Genomic DNA, 17,680 nt, shown 5'->3' on the forward strand with positions numbered 1-17,680 from the left:
CTGGTAACATATCCATCTGGTCTCTGAAATGGTTCAGTGGCTTTATAGAAACATTTTGCATTTCTTCATGAGGTATTTTACGTCAAAGCTTACTCTCAGAAATCAGCCACCTGTGTAATACTTTACATAGACACACAGATGTGCTAAGAATTGTCTACACCACAGGTGCTGAAGTCCACATCTGATTTTTGTCGAGAGCATGCTCTTACCTGCTTTAAACTATATTTGTTACTTCAGTTCAGAGGAAACTGTGATAAGAACCCAATGACCCAGTGGTCAGAAAAATATGATCTGTGCCAGCCTTATTTCGTCATAATACTATAGTTTAAAACTACGGTCTGAAATTACCAGATTCAATGTGTTTTCCCCTGTTTGTACGTATATATCTGGTGAGCAAAATACATTAAATTGAGTGTTAATGTAGCTTTAGAGAGCACTGCTGGCTATATCCATAACTTATGTAATGAAAGATCACAATACTGTGGCTTCAATTTACCATTTTACATCATGCTTGAACAGAAAACACACGTCTCTTCAATTCCATTTGCATTTATTCTAAAGGGAAAATATATATAATTCAATAAATATTGCGGCAACAACATTGGCAAAGACATTTGAAGGTGACATCAACATTCAAGAAAACATGATAATGTACACGGGGAAGAGACAACAGCTTAGAAAATGAAGATAAGAGTTGGGACCACTGAGCTGCCAAATGTGACAGCACTGACATTTGAACAAGCTAATTGGGAAGTTTGGAACATTGCATTAAAAGTGCATCAATACATTTGATATTTAAACAGCTCCTAAAAGCATTGTTGTTAGAGGAAAAGCCACAACTTAAAAACACTGTTTCTCAAGACATTTAGAAAAGTCTCATTTTCTAATTGACACCTATTTGTCGTTTACATTACAACGCATTTCAAAAAAGGAGCCCCACAGGCTTAAGGGTCATAAAAACAAACACTGAAATTACCTAATAACAAATAAAATCATCCTATTTGTGTTAAGGCCTGGTCACACCAGAAAGTGGCACAGTGAAATTATTTTTGTCTTTGCTAAATGTCGTTCTCATAAGTGAGGGCTATTGTAAACTACTGTAACTGCTATGCTAACCGCTAATGCTAGTCAGAAACAATAGCCACCTGAGCTTCCATTTTCTCTGTCTGTGCCATTAACTCCCCCACTGCCATTTTGTTCTCAGTATTGTACGTTATTCTACAAAGTTTAACAATTATTTTCATTATCAAAAATGAAGAACAAATGCTTACAATTTCTCTAACCCCCCGCAGCTCTGCAAGTGTGCTAACTGTTATTTAGCAAGCTTATTAGCTTTGTCGCTAGCTGGAAAATAAGTTCACATTCTAAACACATTATCTGTACTCTCATGTCTCATAACGTTCTGTAAACCATTGCTCTTTCCTGAAGCACTTTATAGCTTCCTCCATTTTGGACACTCTTGCTCTTTATTCCCTCACAAGTCAGCAATGTCAAGACTGTTTACTATTGGGAAATGTCTTATATACACTTTGTCCCTGCAACCAAATCCACTACTTGCAGCGATTTCTCCCGAAAATAACATATTTTGCTGCACATTTCTGCTGTTTTAATTTCTGGTGTGACCGGGTCTTTCTAAAGATTTTACATAACTTCAGCAAAATCCAAAGCAGAGAACTCTTATTCTCTGAACTCTGACTTCCCGAGACTATTAAACAAGTTTTAGTTGTTACATTAATTTCCACTTCCTCCCTAAAGTGCAGCGGAAAAATTATTCATAGCTCAAACTGGCTCATCATTTTACACAATTAGTCAAATTGACACTTAAGTTTTGATCAACTTAAGCTTTTAGCCCACAAAGGGTCTATTAATGCATGAAAGTGTGTTATGTATATGTACAGTGTGACAAATTGGTAAAAATGAAAGGCCAAATTGCATTTGTTTATCAAATGGTCTTCTGGAATTGTTGACCAAATCCTAGAGGCTAGTGGCTGCCCAGCATGATACAGAGGAGTCCATGAACCTGCCAGTGTGGCGAACAGTTAGGATAATCTAACTCTTCAGAGTTATTATGTTTCTATAGCTTTTGAGGTGAAATGAACGTGCACAGAATGGCTGACTGGTACAAACGTGCATTTATAAATTCAAACAGCTCCGGCGAGATCAGAGGAATCGTTCAGCTCCTAGGATCTGCTGTACTGAAACTGTACTGAAACTCATCAGGATTAAGCTAAAATAAAACAATGATGCAGTTACACACCAATGACTTCACATTTTACCGACAACATATCATAGACAGGGGACACACAGCGTCAGGTTTCCTTTGTGCGGGACTAAGAAATTCCTCTTCTAATCTCCTCTGTACACAGACTAACAGTTACAGGAGCAGGGGTGAGAGGGAATCAGTTCCAAACTACAGTGACGAGTTCTTGTATAAGCCCACCGAGCAAAATGTCTTTGACCCAGCACAAACTACAGCAGCTCCTCTCTTTTCCCCTCCCAGGCAGCAAACCTTCATCGCAGACTTTTTCATTCAAAAGATCACGTCCTTAAACTCTTCCTTTACAACTGGGAGTCTCCTACTGACATCACTCCTGCTAATTTCCTGTTGGTGTGGAAAGCCTCGACCGCATCCGCTTTGTCCTCCCAGAGGAGGCAGGTCACTTCCCCGAGCAGGTAGTCCGCTGACAGATAGCTTCCTCATCTGGTGGGGCGGGGGGCCACATGGATAGGGACGCTACTAGGCATTGAGTTTTCATTGGTGCAGAGTATTCCAGTAACATGTACATGAATTGAAGCTTATAAAACCCCTTTCCAGACAAGTAAGGGGTCTTTAACATGCAGGAAAGAGCGCTGCCCCATAGCTTCCTGCTTGCACTGTGCTCCGTCCTCATTCTCAGTCTAATCCCCCTCCGTCTGATCAGTCACATGACCGAGCAACTTTTGGCTTTGTCCTTCCGGAGGTCCGAGGCCACAGCCGCCAGGTCAGGCCTGCCAGGCATGTGTGAAATCCTCTTATTGCCGCGGGCGGCCTTGCTACGCTTGACGTTTTTGTTGTTTTTGTTGATGCAAGCCAGTGTGGCCACGTGGAAAATGTCTCTGACGCTGTTCTCCGACTGCTGAGCCGAGCACTCGATGTAGGGCGCCGAGATCTGCTTGGCCATGCTGGAACCCTGAGGAGAAAAGGCAAACGTGGTTTGCAGGTCAGGTTTGAAAGAGGTTAACACATTTTTAAGTACTTGCGTCAACACTGAGGAAAGGATTTTCACTCGCAGGGCTCAGTAAAACATTGCTTTAAGCAGAGTACAATGAGCGATTATTCAAGAATGATTTCAGTCACAAAACTCCTTTACTAATCGTGCGTTTCATTCAAATATCTGGCGTCATTTACAACACTTCTCATCTGCGTACCTGGTCATAAGAGACTGGTGTCTGTCTGTGGTTGGAAAGCTCCACCAGTGTGCTCAGGTCGGTGCGCAGGTCTGACTTACAACCAACCAACAGCATTTTAGTATTGGGACAAAACTCCTGGATCTCTCCTTTCCACTGTAGAGAAAGACAAAAACTTGCAATCATGCAACATTCTGAGAGGTAAAAAATGTTTCCTCTTAATTCAGTAGTAAGAAAAATGGGAAATTATCTACCACCACTACTAGAAAAAGATATGAGCAGAAGATCAATAAATAGCTAAATTTTTCCAACAGAATATATGCAAATATTACATATACACATACATAAACACACACACGTATATATATATTTTCACATGTGAATGTATATGTGGTAAAATATGCTTGTTGGCCACAATGACCTGACACAAGATCCCATGAGTCCCCACTCGCCCTTTAACTACAAAGGTTAAAGCTGCCACTTCCTGGAGCCCCTCACGCTTTGGATCCTGGAAAGGAATAACAAATAATCCCCGTGTTTCCTCCCTGACAACAATAAATGCTCTGTGATCGATGGTATTTCTCCAGGGGCTTTAATCTGAGGCTAATGTGCCTCAGGGCAGGCTGACTGGCTGGCTGGCTGGCTGGCTGGCTAGGGGATCAAGTACATCAACATCCAAAGAGGAAGCTGTTTTTACGGTGTGTCTATCACTTGCTGTCTGCACAAACACCACTTGACTAATTCTATGAAAACGCTCATTGTATGGAACATGACCTATGACAAACATAACATTACTGAAACACACAGTTTGATCACCAGATTTAATTTAAAGACAGCCCAGTTAAACAGCTGGTCAAAGATCACCTAGGTTAGCTAGCTAACGGCAACGTTAGCTAATGACACAGTTGGATGTGTGGTTAAAATGAATATCCCAGTTACAAAGACCATAACAGTTTTTGTTTTTCACTTGCAGACTAAACACACAAGTCTGACTGGGTCAGGGTTAATTCAGGTTGTATTAAGTAGTATCATTGTCTTGGGTCTGTGTGCCACTTTGTCTAATACCCCGAGTTGATATGCATGTACTAGTTATCAGCTCTGATCACGAGGTGAGTCATAATCCTCTCAGAAGAAAGCTCTGTTTTGTGTGTGCTGGAAAAATAAATTGTATTCTGCTCTTTAAACCAAGTGTGCTCATTAACTGGTGCCATCATTCTGCTGTCATTGTTGGCGTTCTCTCTCTGTTTGGTTCAACTGTATTCGGATCCATTTGATCTACTGAGATCATGTCTACTTGTACTTGGGTTCCTGTCAAACTGGGTCTCCTTTGAAAACCAATTACCAGGTTCTTGTAGGATTAGGTTTTCCATGGGTCTGTTTCAGATTAGGTCTGAATATGGACCTGTGAAGACCTCTAATTTATGGCAAATGTGACCGACTGTGTGCCAGAAACTTGGTCATATTGTAACTTATGGACAGCTAAAAAAACACCATGAAAACAGGAAGTGCCTTACAAAATAGGGCGTACCAGGTGTTTTACTGTAGAAAACAATGGTTTTACATTTTTAGCAACCTTTTTTTTTTTTTTTTTTTTTAAGTACCATCAAAGCCTTCCACCGGTCAGATGACTGATTCTGCCTTTCCTGCTTTATGTTCAGTATACAGTCTGACACGTGGGAGTCAGCCAGTACGACCACAGTCAGCAGATGTTAACCACCTGCAGCTTCATGTGAGTACCTGGTGGCTACACATCAGTATGAGTTTAAAAGTCAGTCAGTGGAGTGCATTACTTCCTTCTTCCAGCCGCTCCCGGGGTTTCACCCAGCGACCTTCCAGTCACACTACAACTTTACAACTTCACATCACAAGATCCGACGTCACTGAGGCTACAAGCAAAATCCCTTGACTGTAGACTTTTGATCCAGTTAAATGCAACATGTGCCTTGTCAGCGAATCAAAGGGAACAGACTTTAAAGTAAAGGAATGTTTAGACTTCTGAGGTTATCAAAGGATTAATGATCGCTTCCTGAGTGAATGTGTGCCACAAACCTTTTTCAGTACGCTGTCGAGCGTTTCAGGGCGGCTGATGTCGAAGCAGATGAGGACAGCGTCAGAGTCCGGATAGGAGAGAGGCCTCACATTGTCGTAGTACGGGGATCCTGAAACAAAGGAAAACAAGAAACTGAAACAGTATTCACGCAACATTCACATTCAGTTTGGTTGATCTTTAAAGCGGGCAATGACACGGACACACACAAATGTACATACAACAGAACTATATTTTAATTTATTCATGTAAATTTACGACCTGCATACTTAAATCACTTGAACCACCATCCTCATGACTGATTCAATTTGCTGTTGAATGCTATTTCTGGATCATTTGAACAGGGATCCAGCTCCAGGGACACCAGGGAAAACCTCGCAATCAGTGCTTTAGAACAGGAAATTGGACAACTTGTGTCACAAGGTTGGATTTGCACAGGTTTTCCAATTCATGACTGAGATGGTTGAAGGACCTTTTTACTGGGTATTGTAGCTTCGCTGAAAGGGAAATACCTGCATTGAAATGAGGGGCAGCAATCAAATCTGCTGAAACCTAAAACATATTTTCTTAAATGAATGAACACGGCCAAATCATCACTTTAAACTTGAAAGCATTTCTGACAGTTATTCTCATATGGCATGATTGCAGCTCAGCAATAATCCATAGCAACCAGGCGAGTAAAACAAATAATGCAGCATCAGTAGAAAAAAATGTGCTGACTACGACAAGATCACTTGTTGAAGAAATCTTCTCCGGAGAAACAGAACTTCAGAGCGAGGGAAATGGCTCCCTCCTCAAAATTAAAACCATATGTCAGGGAGACGCCCATCTCTCCGCCAGACTTATACATCTCCGGAGAGGAAGGGAGGAGAGTGGAGGGTGGCGTCATGTCAAGGTGAGTCAAGATCACATGACAAGCAAGAGCTGACCACACACACAACCAGCTGCCAAGAATCTGGAGAATTTTGTTTTTGGTAACTGAAGGTTCCCTTGGGAGGTCCTTTCTAAACACCGCTATGGAGAAAAGCCAGGAATGCACTGACACACACACACACACACACACACACACACACCTAGTTTTCCTAATCTAAACAGTCTGTATGGGAGATGACACTGTTTAAACAATCCAATGCTTTGCTCCAGGCCTGGGCCTCGCACAGCAAAGCATGACACTAGCTGATGTGTGCACAATAAGTGCACCACTGTTGCACACAGAAAAACGAACCATATCTATGTCCATAATCACACATTCCCAGAGTTTGAGCCAAGATTGTCTGGGAGGGGTGAAATGGGATGATTGGGACTTATCTAGGGGTCACTGCTCCATCCAGCATGGACAATAATACTGTGGAAGCTGTACACCTACTGAGTTAACAAAATAATAATGAGAATAATAAGAAAATGATTTGAGAATTCATATTGAAGAAGAACTTGACAATTAATCTGTATCTAGAAAAACACACCAATTAACTTAAGCTCGCCTGCAGTTATAATAACTACATGACTGTGCTTAAAATTATATTTTCATTATATTTAAACAATTTCCATTTTTGGTTCTCTTTAGCAGCAGAGTTAGAAGTTACGTTAGCTTAAATTAGCTAACGTTATAATGTCACAGACTGGCAATACAAGCTGAGGTTGAACTCTGAAGGCGCTGTTGATTAAGATATTCATCTGATGGGTTTAAAAGCATAAAAAAGGCACTCTGACTATTATTTACTGTCTGCTAGCAGAAGCTAACAGTACTCGACTGCTATCTAGCTACATCGTATAGAGCTGGAAAAGCTCTAGCAGACAAACTCTCTAGTCCTCTTTTTGGACAAGAGAAGGACACAATCCATGCTACCTTGTTAAATATCACAGCACAAAGTGGCGTTTCTCTCTGACAAACCATATTTGGCTACGCATATAGACGCCATTTTGCACTGTATGTTTACACGCTAACAGGCAATAGTTTAACAGCCAGTTTATTGGAGACAATTGAGCGCAGGGAGGTTTAGTGACAGGACATTTTAAGTGAGTCATTGACGCACTGGAGTGCTCTGGCTGAAACCCTAAATTCCACAGTATCACTTTTCCAAACGTTGATACACACGGGCCATCCAGGATGCAGCTAATGTCTGTGTCTTGATGCTTTTAATGGTTTAAAAAAACTGAAAGTCAGTGAAGTATGGACGCCAGAAATTACACAGGATAAATTATTTTGATGTCTTGATCAAAACATAATGTGTTTCAGACGACTCTCTTCTTTTCCACTCACTCCCCGAGGATTTTTCGGAAAGCCGTCTGATAGGTGACACCGCCTAAACAAGAAGGCCAGACTCTGAGCAGCTATCACACACAGCACGGGAAGTACAAGGCGAGGAGGAATGTGGAATCCCCACAAGAATTTATTTCCCATTTTTCATGCCTGTCTCACAATCAATCACGACCACACTGCATTGTTTGAAGGTTTTGTTTTTTCAGTCCTGTCTGCCTGGAACCAATCACTGGAAAAATTAGACCCTGCGACTGAAAAGGGTAAGCTGTAGAGTATGTTGACATTTTATAATGAATTGATTGTTTTTGCCAATATGAGAGGAAACAAACATATCTAAAGATGCTGGGTGCAGTGTGGGAGGTCTTATTTTCAAAGTGTCTGCACATATTCCTGTGAATTTACCTGGACATTAAAGTATTTATAGTTGCAAATCCCCTAAGTGCAGCGCCGCAAACCATTTCAAGCTGCACAACATAAACAGGAAAATGAAGGGCAGTATCTTACACGGAGGATCAAAATTTGCATGGCGTGTAGACATGTGTGTACAGGTCTGTTAATGGTTTTCAGGAGACTGCTATAAATGGCAGACAAGAAAGGAAACGTCTCCTGTTAAAAGAGTTGTAACTGCATTAGATCTGCGTCTGAGACTGAACTCTGCTTCGAGGTTATCTTCCTACCAACTGGAAAGATAAGAAGAAATCCCAGAGCAAACACACACACACACACACACACACACAGACCTGTCATCTAATTAGCTCCTGTCATTGTTCTCCCACAGGATCTCTAAATCTGGAAGGAAGACACACACCCTGTCCACCCTCGCTGTCCTTTAAACACACTCTCTAGCCCTCTTGCCTGCTCTTGAACATATTCTTCCTCGTGTCTTGCTCACAGCAAATTAATCCTGTTGAGCACAGTGACATGAGAAGACACAGTGTAATGTGAAACAATACCAAACGCCCAGTGAGGTCCTGATGGAAAAAACAAAACAACTAATGACTTTCCATGACTAAGTAGAAACTCTTCCAAGATCCATCTTGGTTTGTTAATATGCTTTTTCAGGCTGGTTTCCACAGCTGGGATGGAAAGCACCATTGAATGCAATAAATACACATGAAACAAGTTGGAAAATACATTTTTCTCTATTCATGTAATGTGACTCATTCACATTCCCAGATGTTCCCTGACGTTGCCTGTCAGCCATCAGAATACAGCTCTAAAATATTCCATTTTCTGTAAGCAGCCTTCAAAACAAATGGCTTCCTGACATGGAAATTTACTTTATCTCACACAGTCATGAGGTAAGGCCAGCTGCGACTGACAGTCTGGAGGTATGGCAACAGGTCTGCAGGCCTGCTGATTTACTGCATAGCAAGCATAGCTGAGCAGAGCTGAGCAGAGCAGAGCAGAGCGGCATCGAGCGCATGTGTGCGTGGAGCTGTGTTAAGCCATTGGTGACACCTGCGGAAACAACAAACGGCGACAAGCACGTCCAGCCATCCTATACCTCTCACAAATATATAACCTCTCATAAGCCAGACACATTCAACACAAACAGGGAAGACAAAGAGCAATTCAAACTGAAGTAAGCTGAACCAATATCAGCTGCAGTTGCTGTGGTTACCAATATATCTGCTGCTGCAAATACTGCCATCCTTACATGTAAAATCTGAAAAGGTATGGTGCTTATATGATATAAATACAGTATAATACAATGTGATAAGATGTATGATACCTTACAATACAATATATTACAATTTAATAACAAATGTTACGCTACAATATATTACAGTGCTATATGATGATATGTTAAGACGTGATGAATGCTACTATAACACATGTTACGGTACAGTGTTACAACACAATATGTTACGTAAGTTACATTAACATGTGATGTTACGATACAGTATGTTAATGGAAAATAAATAACCCTAAGATACCTTATGATATGATATGTAGTGATACAATCTGATATGTCTAATAAAAGTCCCTCCAGGATTTCGTGAGGTCGTTGTCACAACTATTAAAAAAAAAACAAACAAAAAAAAACAATAACAATCCCTGTGCATTCAGCGCGTCTTGCTGTTTTGACCAATCGACGCAACTTTTCCCAAAAAATTTGACCGGCCATCGCTGTTTCCCGCAAAACATTCTCATACGTCTGCCAGCTCACTACCTTGTTTACAAGCTGCAGCAGACACGTGCGTGTGTTGTGATACCAACATCTCATATCTGCAGACAGAAAAACTGTATCCGGACCTTCTTTACCAAAGTGGGCGTAAACGGTTTTAACAAAATGCAGTATTGTGGTTGAACATACAGGAAATCATGATTAACACACAAAGTGGCAGAAACGCATAGACGTCAGATGAGACACTGTGACACAGGCTACCTTTGCAGTTTAATCGCAATTTTTGGAAAAGCTGCCACATAATCATGCATTTTTAGACCGCAACAATCACAATAAAGGCCCGCGAAAATCAGGAAGGACATGTACGACATTTAATGAATGGAATGTTAGGAAATGTTTCATTACAATGTGATAATATGATACAATATGTTACGATAAGATATGTTGTGACATAATACAACACGATACTGTTCAAGTGAAGAGCTTCAGTTCCTATACATAAATCATACTGTCAGTACATTACTTTTTACTTCATAGAACATAAAAAATACCTACGTCCTTTAATAAAATATACAAAACTTCTCAATGCTTCAGTGTAGTGGGTTTTTTTTTTTTTAAACACAAGCATACATGACCGTCTAAAATCAGCAAAGTTATGATTTAGATCAGAAAATATCTGATTAAAGTAAATAAATATCCAGCCCTAGTGTGTATGGTTGTTCTGATCCCTAATGATCCAGTTGTTGTTTGTTTAAACGTAACTTATTCTGTGGATAAGTGCCCAACAATAACAAACATTCCTCTTTCAGATCTTATCTCATTTAAGCTGACTGCACTAAAAACTTCCAGATGTGAATGCACCTAAAACACTATAAAGATCCACAGATATGATCTCAGGAGGTGCTGTTAATGACGCTCACGGCCACATTAACAACAAAGCGTGAATCAAGTGCGACTGATGTTTAACATGTCCATTCAAACAGGCAGCATATTTGAGTTGGTGAAAGGTAGTAGCCAAGAATGCAAGGTGTTCAGTGTCAAGGCCGGACACACATTAAATGTCAGGTGTAACATCACACAGAAAGTCCTTCCATGACATTAGCAGACAGGAAGTCTGTTATTCTCCCCGAGGACTCAACTGTCCTTTATTTCATCCACTGTATCACCACCGTTGCCTCGAGGCTTTCTCGCCAGTCGGCAAATTCCAGTGTGATTCAATTTCCCTTGAAAGCGAGGTAAGGCTTTAGTGAACCACGCCACTTCTCTTTCACTCCACTAAGGATCTGGGCCTGCTGGGTACAATAGGGGTCTTTGTAGAGGAGGAAGTAGAAACCTTTAGTCTGAGGAATGCCAGACATGCGGCTCCAATTCGCTGAGCCTAGAAATGTGATCCAATGCAACAATGGCCGCCAACGGAGGAATGGAGGGGGCACAGTGTGTGTGTTTGAGCAGCAGAGGAGCTCACTGAGTGCATGGAAAAGTCCCATAGTTAAGATGACCAGCATTACAGGGGAAACAGCACATGCAACATAGTCTAGAAACTACTACTAGTCCTCTAACCAAACTCAAATGCATCTTCCTTTACAAACTCCTTTATCTGACTTTCTTCCTGTTTTACAAAGTGGGTCATCTTTTTAAGTGCAGAGTGGGCAGCTGTTCAAATCAGCATTAACAAAAAACAAGAACTTTCCCATAAGGTTCCCCGGGATAAATATTATCAATCCATGAGAGCCATGGGGTCTAACATGTGTGTCTCTCTTGGAGTCCTTATGTGAAAAGGCCTGAGAGTTCCGGTGTTTCTCCTGATAAGATTTTACTGAAGCCTTTATTTTTCCCAGGAAAATTGGCCCAGAAATTTGGAACAAACATCTCAGACTGATTTCTTAGTAAAAATACTAAGCTGTTTCCTGCAGTTCAATTTACCAGTGCAAAGGTGCGCAATCGGTTTACTCAATCTTCCATGAGCCTTGGATTAGCGCTGAAACGATTAGTTGATTGACAGAAAATGAAAGAACAGCAATTTTAAAGCTGCTTTAATTAACATTTTAATATAAGCAATGGGTCAGGTGACAATGTGTAATGTGAAAGGGGTCACCTATAGTGATGAACCTACAGACTCTGTAGTTCCACCCTGTTCTACAGGCCGTCTTGCAGCTCACTGTTTTGGTTTCCCAGCACAAGACTTTACTTTTTTGGTTCACTCGCCACCCTCAATGATCTTTAGACGCAACAAACATTTCCAAGCATTCTCAGAGAAAAAGCAATAATAAACCCACCAAACCGCAGACAGACAAAGTTAGCGACTAGCTTGTGAACATAGTAGGAGCATTTAGCAGCTTAAGAGCCAGGCATATTTCTTAGGAGTCTGTGGACAACAAACCACTGGACTTACATTTATCATGTGGCCAGAGACATGACCCTAAATGAATGCTAACGTTGCTCTGTGTCTGCTGGATGTGCAAAATAAGCAACTGTTGGCTAACACATTAGCCATAAGTATGTCAGTGTTGTCCTTACAGCTTGTTTTGCCGCCTCCATGTAGCCATAAAATCAATTAACGCAGCTTTGACAAACAGTAAATTGTAAAAATGCCAAACATTTGCTGGTTGCAGCTTCTCTAATGTGAGGACTTTCTGCTTTTCTATTTTAAAAGGACTGTAAATTAAATATATTTGTTTGTTTATTTTGCCATTTTCTGACATTTTAAAAACTAAATTGTTAACAATAAAATGGTAATTAGTTGCAGCCCTGCCTGGAGTCACCTATTTATAGGTTTTGAGATCCTTTCTTGCTCATTTCAACTCAAGTAACTGAGAAAGAGGCCTCAGGCGCTGAGCCGCAGGGATAGTTCTGTTTACCGTCACAGTCTTCCTATCTTCCTGTTTGACTCTCAAACAAATGCAACTCCTTTGCAGCTCATTTAGACATGCAGGCAGGCGGATGAGCAGGTAGGCAGACAGACAGCGTAAACCGCTTCCTCCGCTGCTGAAAGACATGAAGCATCAAAGGCTGCGCCTCAGCCCCTAACAGGCCCCACCCCAAGCCCGGGAAGGAACGCTTGCACAGACAAGCAGGGTGGGGGACAAATGGAAGGCAAGACAACTGGTAGGCATTTACCTTAATGACCTGAATTACTCCCATCACCCTCCCTTTTAACCACACACACACACCAGGCTGCTCATTAAGCCACTCATCACTGCAGAACAAAGACCAACCACAGTGTGTGTAGGTGTGTGTTTGTGAGGGAGAAGGATAGGCAGTCCCGGGTGTTTGTCTTGGTCTCCTTCGTGTCCTGGGCTTTGTCCGAGTGCATCCTGGGGTCGCACACACACGGTGCTCCCCAGCACACCTCAGGAGATAAGGGATCGATTGGATAGGCCCTAGCCATTGGGTGTCTCTACAAAGGGCCCAGTCAAGCTGAAAGCTGTATCAATCAGTCACTGGTTTTGTGTGCATGCTTGTGTGTGTTTGTAAAGTGGGGGTGAGAACTGAAGAGGGGGGGGGGTGGTCTAGCTCCATCTCAGACCCACTGATCTAATAGGAACCGCGTCCCCCCCTTGCTGTTTTATGAAGCAGAGAGAAAAAGAAAAATGGCTCCAGGCGGCCGGCCAACACAGCGCAATAAAACTAAATTCTCACTCTGGCCAGCTTTCATTTCTTTGCCTTACCACTTGCACAATACACACATACTGTAGGGGTGAAAGAATTTGACATTCGAGCTCCTTGTTTTGCTCACATGTAGTGTTACGGAGCCTAGAAATGAGGATTATCTGCTGATGCTTTTAGTTTCCTTTCCTCTGAAGTATAAAACACAGTAAGGGGCAAAAACTTTAAGATGCTGCTTTTGCCGCTCAAAGGACGTCAAGCTTTGCTGAATTCGTGTAAAATCAGAATTTGTAAATTGATTCTGTAGTTTTGTTTCTTTTGAGGGGTAAGAAAAACGTTTCACGCTGATCTTTACATACGTCGCTCAGGAATTCCAGGCCAGAGACCCGCAACAGCTGGCTGTCGGCCTGTCCCCGCCCATCACACACACAAACCATACGCCTCACTCACGCCTGACTGCTGTGCTGTTCACTGCTCAGGCGTTGATGGATGGGAAAGTGGGTTTGTTTACACACACACACACACACACATTTAAGCACACACAGAGAGGGTAAAGCAGCTGGTTTGGACCCAGACTCCAGCCAACAAGCCACAAAAGCTGGATTTCCAGTACACATATGTTGCGCAACAAAACTTCCCCCCCCAAAAAAACGCAACAAGAAGAATTTCACAATGTGTTCTCCAGATGTATGAATATGTGCTCCATTCAGCCTATCATTATCTTTTTTTCCCCTGTTTCTGCTGTAGCTTTGCCCCGCTGGGAAGCAATCAGAAATCAAATCCAGCACTTTGATGCATTTCTGTGTTAACTCTGAGCTACTCACGTTTTTATGTGGGTAAAAGGTGAGCCACTTAGTAATGCGAGGTAGAAATGTGCCTGGCTTGTAGGAACAGCAACTCCAGACTACAGGAAAGGATTAACCCAGCTTTATTGATTAAAATGGGTCACAGATTAATTTCATTATTCAAAAAATGCAAGCCTGGGCCTCTGTATAGTTCATGATTTAGACATCTTACAGGAAACACCACTGCATTAAAGTTCATTTATGAAAAATATGACCAAACGCAGATCTCCATCTGATCATCTCTTATCAGCAAGAGAGCAGTATTGCACGTCCAGAGGGGTCACAGAGGGTTTGTGCAAAGAGCTTGGAACATGTCTGGACACTTCACCAGAAATTATTTGCAGTGAGACACAACAGGAAGCCACAAGAGAGAGGTGATGGGCGGAAACAATTACCTGAGGTGTCCCACAAACTGAGCTCAATCCTCTGCGTGTCGATTTCAAAACTGGCTGTGTAGTTTTCAAACACTGTGGGGACGTAGCTCTGCGGGACACATGAAGAGAGGCCACATTAGATGGGAAAACTTAGGTGAAAATGACGCAAATTAAGCTTATAAACAGAAGAATAATACTACAACTGTTTGTTTACTCAACTCAAGATACTACAGCACTATTAGGCCTGCATTTATTATAAGCATACACACATGCATCAAATAGGTAAGACACAACGCATGTCCTTCATCATTGCTAGAGCACTGAACCATCTGACACATCCTTCTCCATAAAAGCACGACAGGTTTGGTTATCATATCACTGTGTGTTAATAAAAGCAGGTTAATTAGTATCATGTTCATCAGTCTGCGGGGTCTCACCTCGGGGAAACAGTCCTTGGCGAACACGTGAAGCAGGGCAGTCTTCCCGCACTGGCTGTCTCCCACCACCACTATCTTACACTTCACACTCTGACTGGGATCCATGCCGGATTTCAGAGATAATTTCTGACACGAGCGTCTCTCCTTCATTGATTTCAGTCGGGATGAAATATAAAAAAAATGAGTCCACCAATCCTGTGCGTGCGTGAAGCGTCGAGATGTAAAGCGACAGATGCGCCCGCGGTGACTCCCTGTTCGCCTCCGCCTGCTCTGAGCCGGTAAATGCCATTTGCCTGTATTTATAACGTCGCAGGAGCCAATGGCAGCAGTCTGGATGAGGCTCGTCCCTCCCGCGAGCCTCCACACCGCAGCCTGCTGGGCCTGTCCTCCGCGATGGCGCCCCCGTTTGGACTACACACTCACTCAAAACTTTTGCATCCAATAAATAACGTTACACTACTATTAACAATATTAGTGTGAGTAGACACGACATCGACTTACTTTGTCTGTGCCCCCCAGTAATGCCAGTAAATGTCAATATGTTGCCTCCATTTTTAAATCTTTACATTTAATTTTTTTTAAATATTGAAAAAAACAAAAACCGTTATATTTTATTTAGGCTATATAATATTTATAAAAAAATGTTCAAAATTTAAATTATGAGCTTCAGGTGGCAGCGTCCGACAAAGCTATATTTTCCTGGTCTGATTTTTGCTGAATCAATAAAAGACACAAATATCAAAATCTGATGAAACATTATCTCCTGTTTCCAAGAAATGACAGAAACTAAACTTGCTAAACTGCAATTAGCGGGATGAAAAGATTAGTGAACAGTCAACCATACTTTAATCATAGACCTGCCTGAATTAAACTTTTTTGTTGTTGTTGTTGTTGTTGTTGTTGTTAGTTTGAGGCCTGAAGCCAAGCTAAACCTCATTAAAGTAGCATAATATTCTATATAAACTTGATTAAGAAAGAAGAAATAAACTGGCTAACATATTCCCTACAACCTATATTTAAACAATATGCTAAATGTGCCAGTTTCAATCAAACTTGCTTTAAAAATGTTTCTGCTGGGCAAGAGCACAATAAAAGGCCCATTGAGGTTCCTGTAACTGGCGTGGAGTCAAATCTGATTTCAAGTTGACAAGGCAAGACACCATATTATCCTCATTCTTAATGTTTTCTATACGTTTCACTCAATTCATTCTGAGAATGAACCTTCAGGCTGCATGTGAGCAGGTCATACACAGTTTTTTTCGTTTAAGAGCAAGCAAATCTGTCCATGGAAACCAATAAACCCAGCAAACCCAGGCACAGCTAATTTTCAGTAAGCTGCCTCGGTAGTTTCTATTGAGGATTTCCTCATTATCTGTGAATAATAGACGGACTTATTGTGGCATACACAGCCAGAGACACATTAGCTTCCATCCAGATCCTTATGAGAAGACACAGAGAAAGGGATAAAAATGAAAACTAAATTTCCCTACGGGCTTGATAAGGCACCACATTCATTTTTCTATCTTTTTCAGAGTGCGCACAAGCACCCTTCTGGTCCCAAGGCCTCATCTCTAAGCCTTCAGGCGACGTTCCCAACATGGCATTGCCGCTAATTTTACAAAAATGGGAAAACAGCAGCGTTCTGCATCAGCACTCCCCTCTGTGACAAAGTGATTGGACTATTGGTGTAGCTGGCAGCGTTTTTACAGTGAGACAGCTCCACCCTGCAGGCTGTGTGGTGGGAGTCCCGTCTGTTGTGTGGGAGCTCTGCCTCCAGGACACAACACTGCCAGGAGAGAAGGGAGAAAAGGGGGGATTTTACACACTATAGCGCTGCTATTTGGCTGCCATATCTGTACCACATGCATTTGACCTCATTCAAATTCTGACTGAATTAAAAGATTATGGAGACTTTACCTTTATGGGCTGCAAAACAACGATTTTGTGGTTTTTGGTTTGTGTATTTAAGTGATTTTTTAAAAGCGTATCCCTCATTCTTCCACTGCTCTTAATCATTTCTTGCTGCATGCTGAGATTGAAAGGGCCATAGCACAGGAGACAGTGTGCAAAACCACATTAACTGAGGTGTTTACCCACTGTGCCCCTGTCTCTTCTCCTGTTTTATTCAGGCTGTGTTTGCCTATATGCCTGTGTGTGTGTGTGTGTGTGCCTGTGTGTGAGTGTGCGTGTGCGGCACTCTGCTATAGCCTGAGGGGTTGCCAATCTCACATGGATGCAGCCACACATTTGGGCCAAAGTGAGACTGTGCAGAATGACATCATGCAGAAACATCCTAAAAGAAAACCTCAACCATTTCTAGATAAGACATCATCAATCTGTACAGCAGTTATTATTTAGGAGTCCCATATATTAGGGGTGTTGATCTTCATCTCAACCTGCCATGTCTACACCACATGTCCTGCATTTCTCAAAATGCCTTGTAGCAAACCACAGAGAAGGGGTGCACTTGCCTGAGTATTTCAGTTTAGAGTAATTTTCTAGTCAAGAAAAATCTACACATGTTGTCCATTCTGGCCTATTGAGCCTTATGTCAATATAGAAATTGGATCCCTGACCCTTTTACAATGGCTTT

The 17,680-nt window shown here is 41.8% G+C and overlaps 1 protein-coding gene across 1 annotated transcript; it reads right to left on the reverse strand.

Annotated features, from left to right (window-relative positions):
* Nucleotides 1-533: 533 nt before the first annotated feature.
* On the reverse strand, nucleotides 534-15,337 carry rnd3a (Rho family GTPase 3a). Its single transcript, XM_046058047.1, has 5 exons — nucleotides 15,088-15,337; nucleotides 14,672-14,759; nucleotides 5,437-5,546; nucleotides 3,409-3,543; nucleotides 534-3,170 (listed from the first exon to the last, which is right to left on the reverse strand). Exons 1-5 carry the CDS (start codon nucleotides 15,235-15,237, stop codon nucleotides 2,922-2,924), a joined length of 732 nt encoding a protein of 243 aa, XP_045914003.1. The 5' UTR covers nucleotides 15,238-15,337; the 3' UTR covers nucleotides 534-2,921.
* Between the last annotated feature and the right edge of the window lie 2,343 nt (nucleotides 15,338-17,680).

Source organism: Micropterus dolomieu, linkage group LG01 (assembly GCF_021292245.1).
Source record: "Micropterus dolomieu isolate WLL.071019.BEF.003 ecotype Adirondacks linkage group LG01, ASM2129224v1, whole genome shotgun sequence".
In the NCBI taxonomy this organism is placed as follows: Eukaryota; Metazoa; Chordata; class Actinopteri; order Centrarchiformes; family Centrarchidae; genus Micropterus; species Micropterus dolomieu.

Coding starts and splice junctions, on each gene's coding strand:
- rnd3a (XM_046058047.1), bottom strand. CDS start 15,237: ATGAAGGAGAGACGCTCGTGTCAGAAATTATCTCTGAAATCCGGCATG. Junction 14,760..15,087: donor CCAAGGACTGTTTCCCCGAG/GTGAGACCCCGC, acceptor TGTGTCCCGCAG/AGCTACGTCCCCACAGTGTT. Junction 3,171..3,408: donor CACCAGTCTCTTATGACCAG/GTACGCAGATGA, acceptor TTTTCTCCTCAG/GGTTCCAGCATGGCCAAGCA.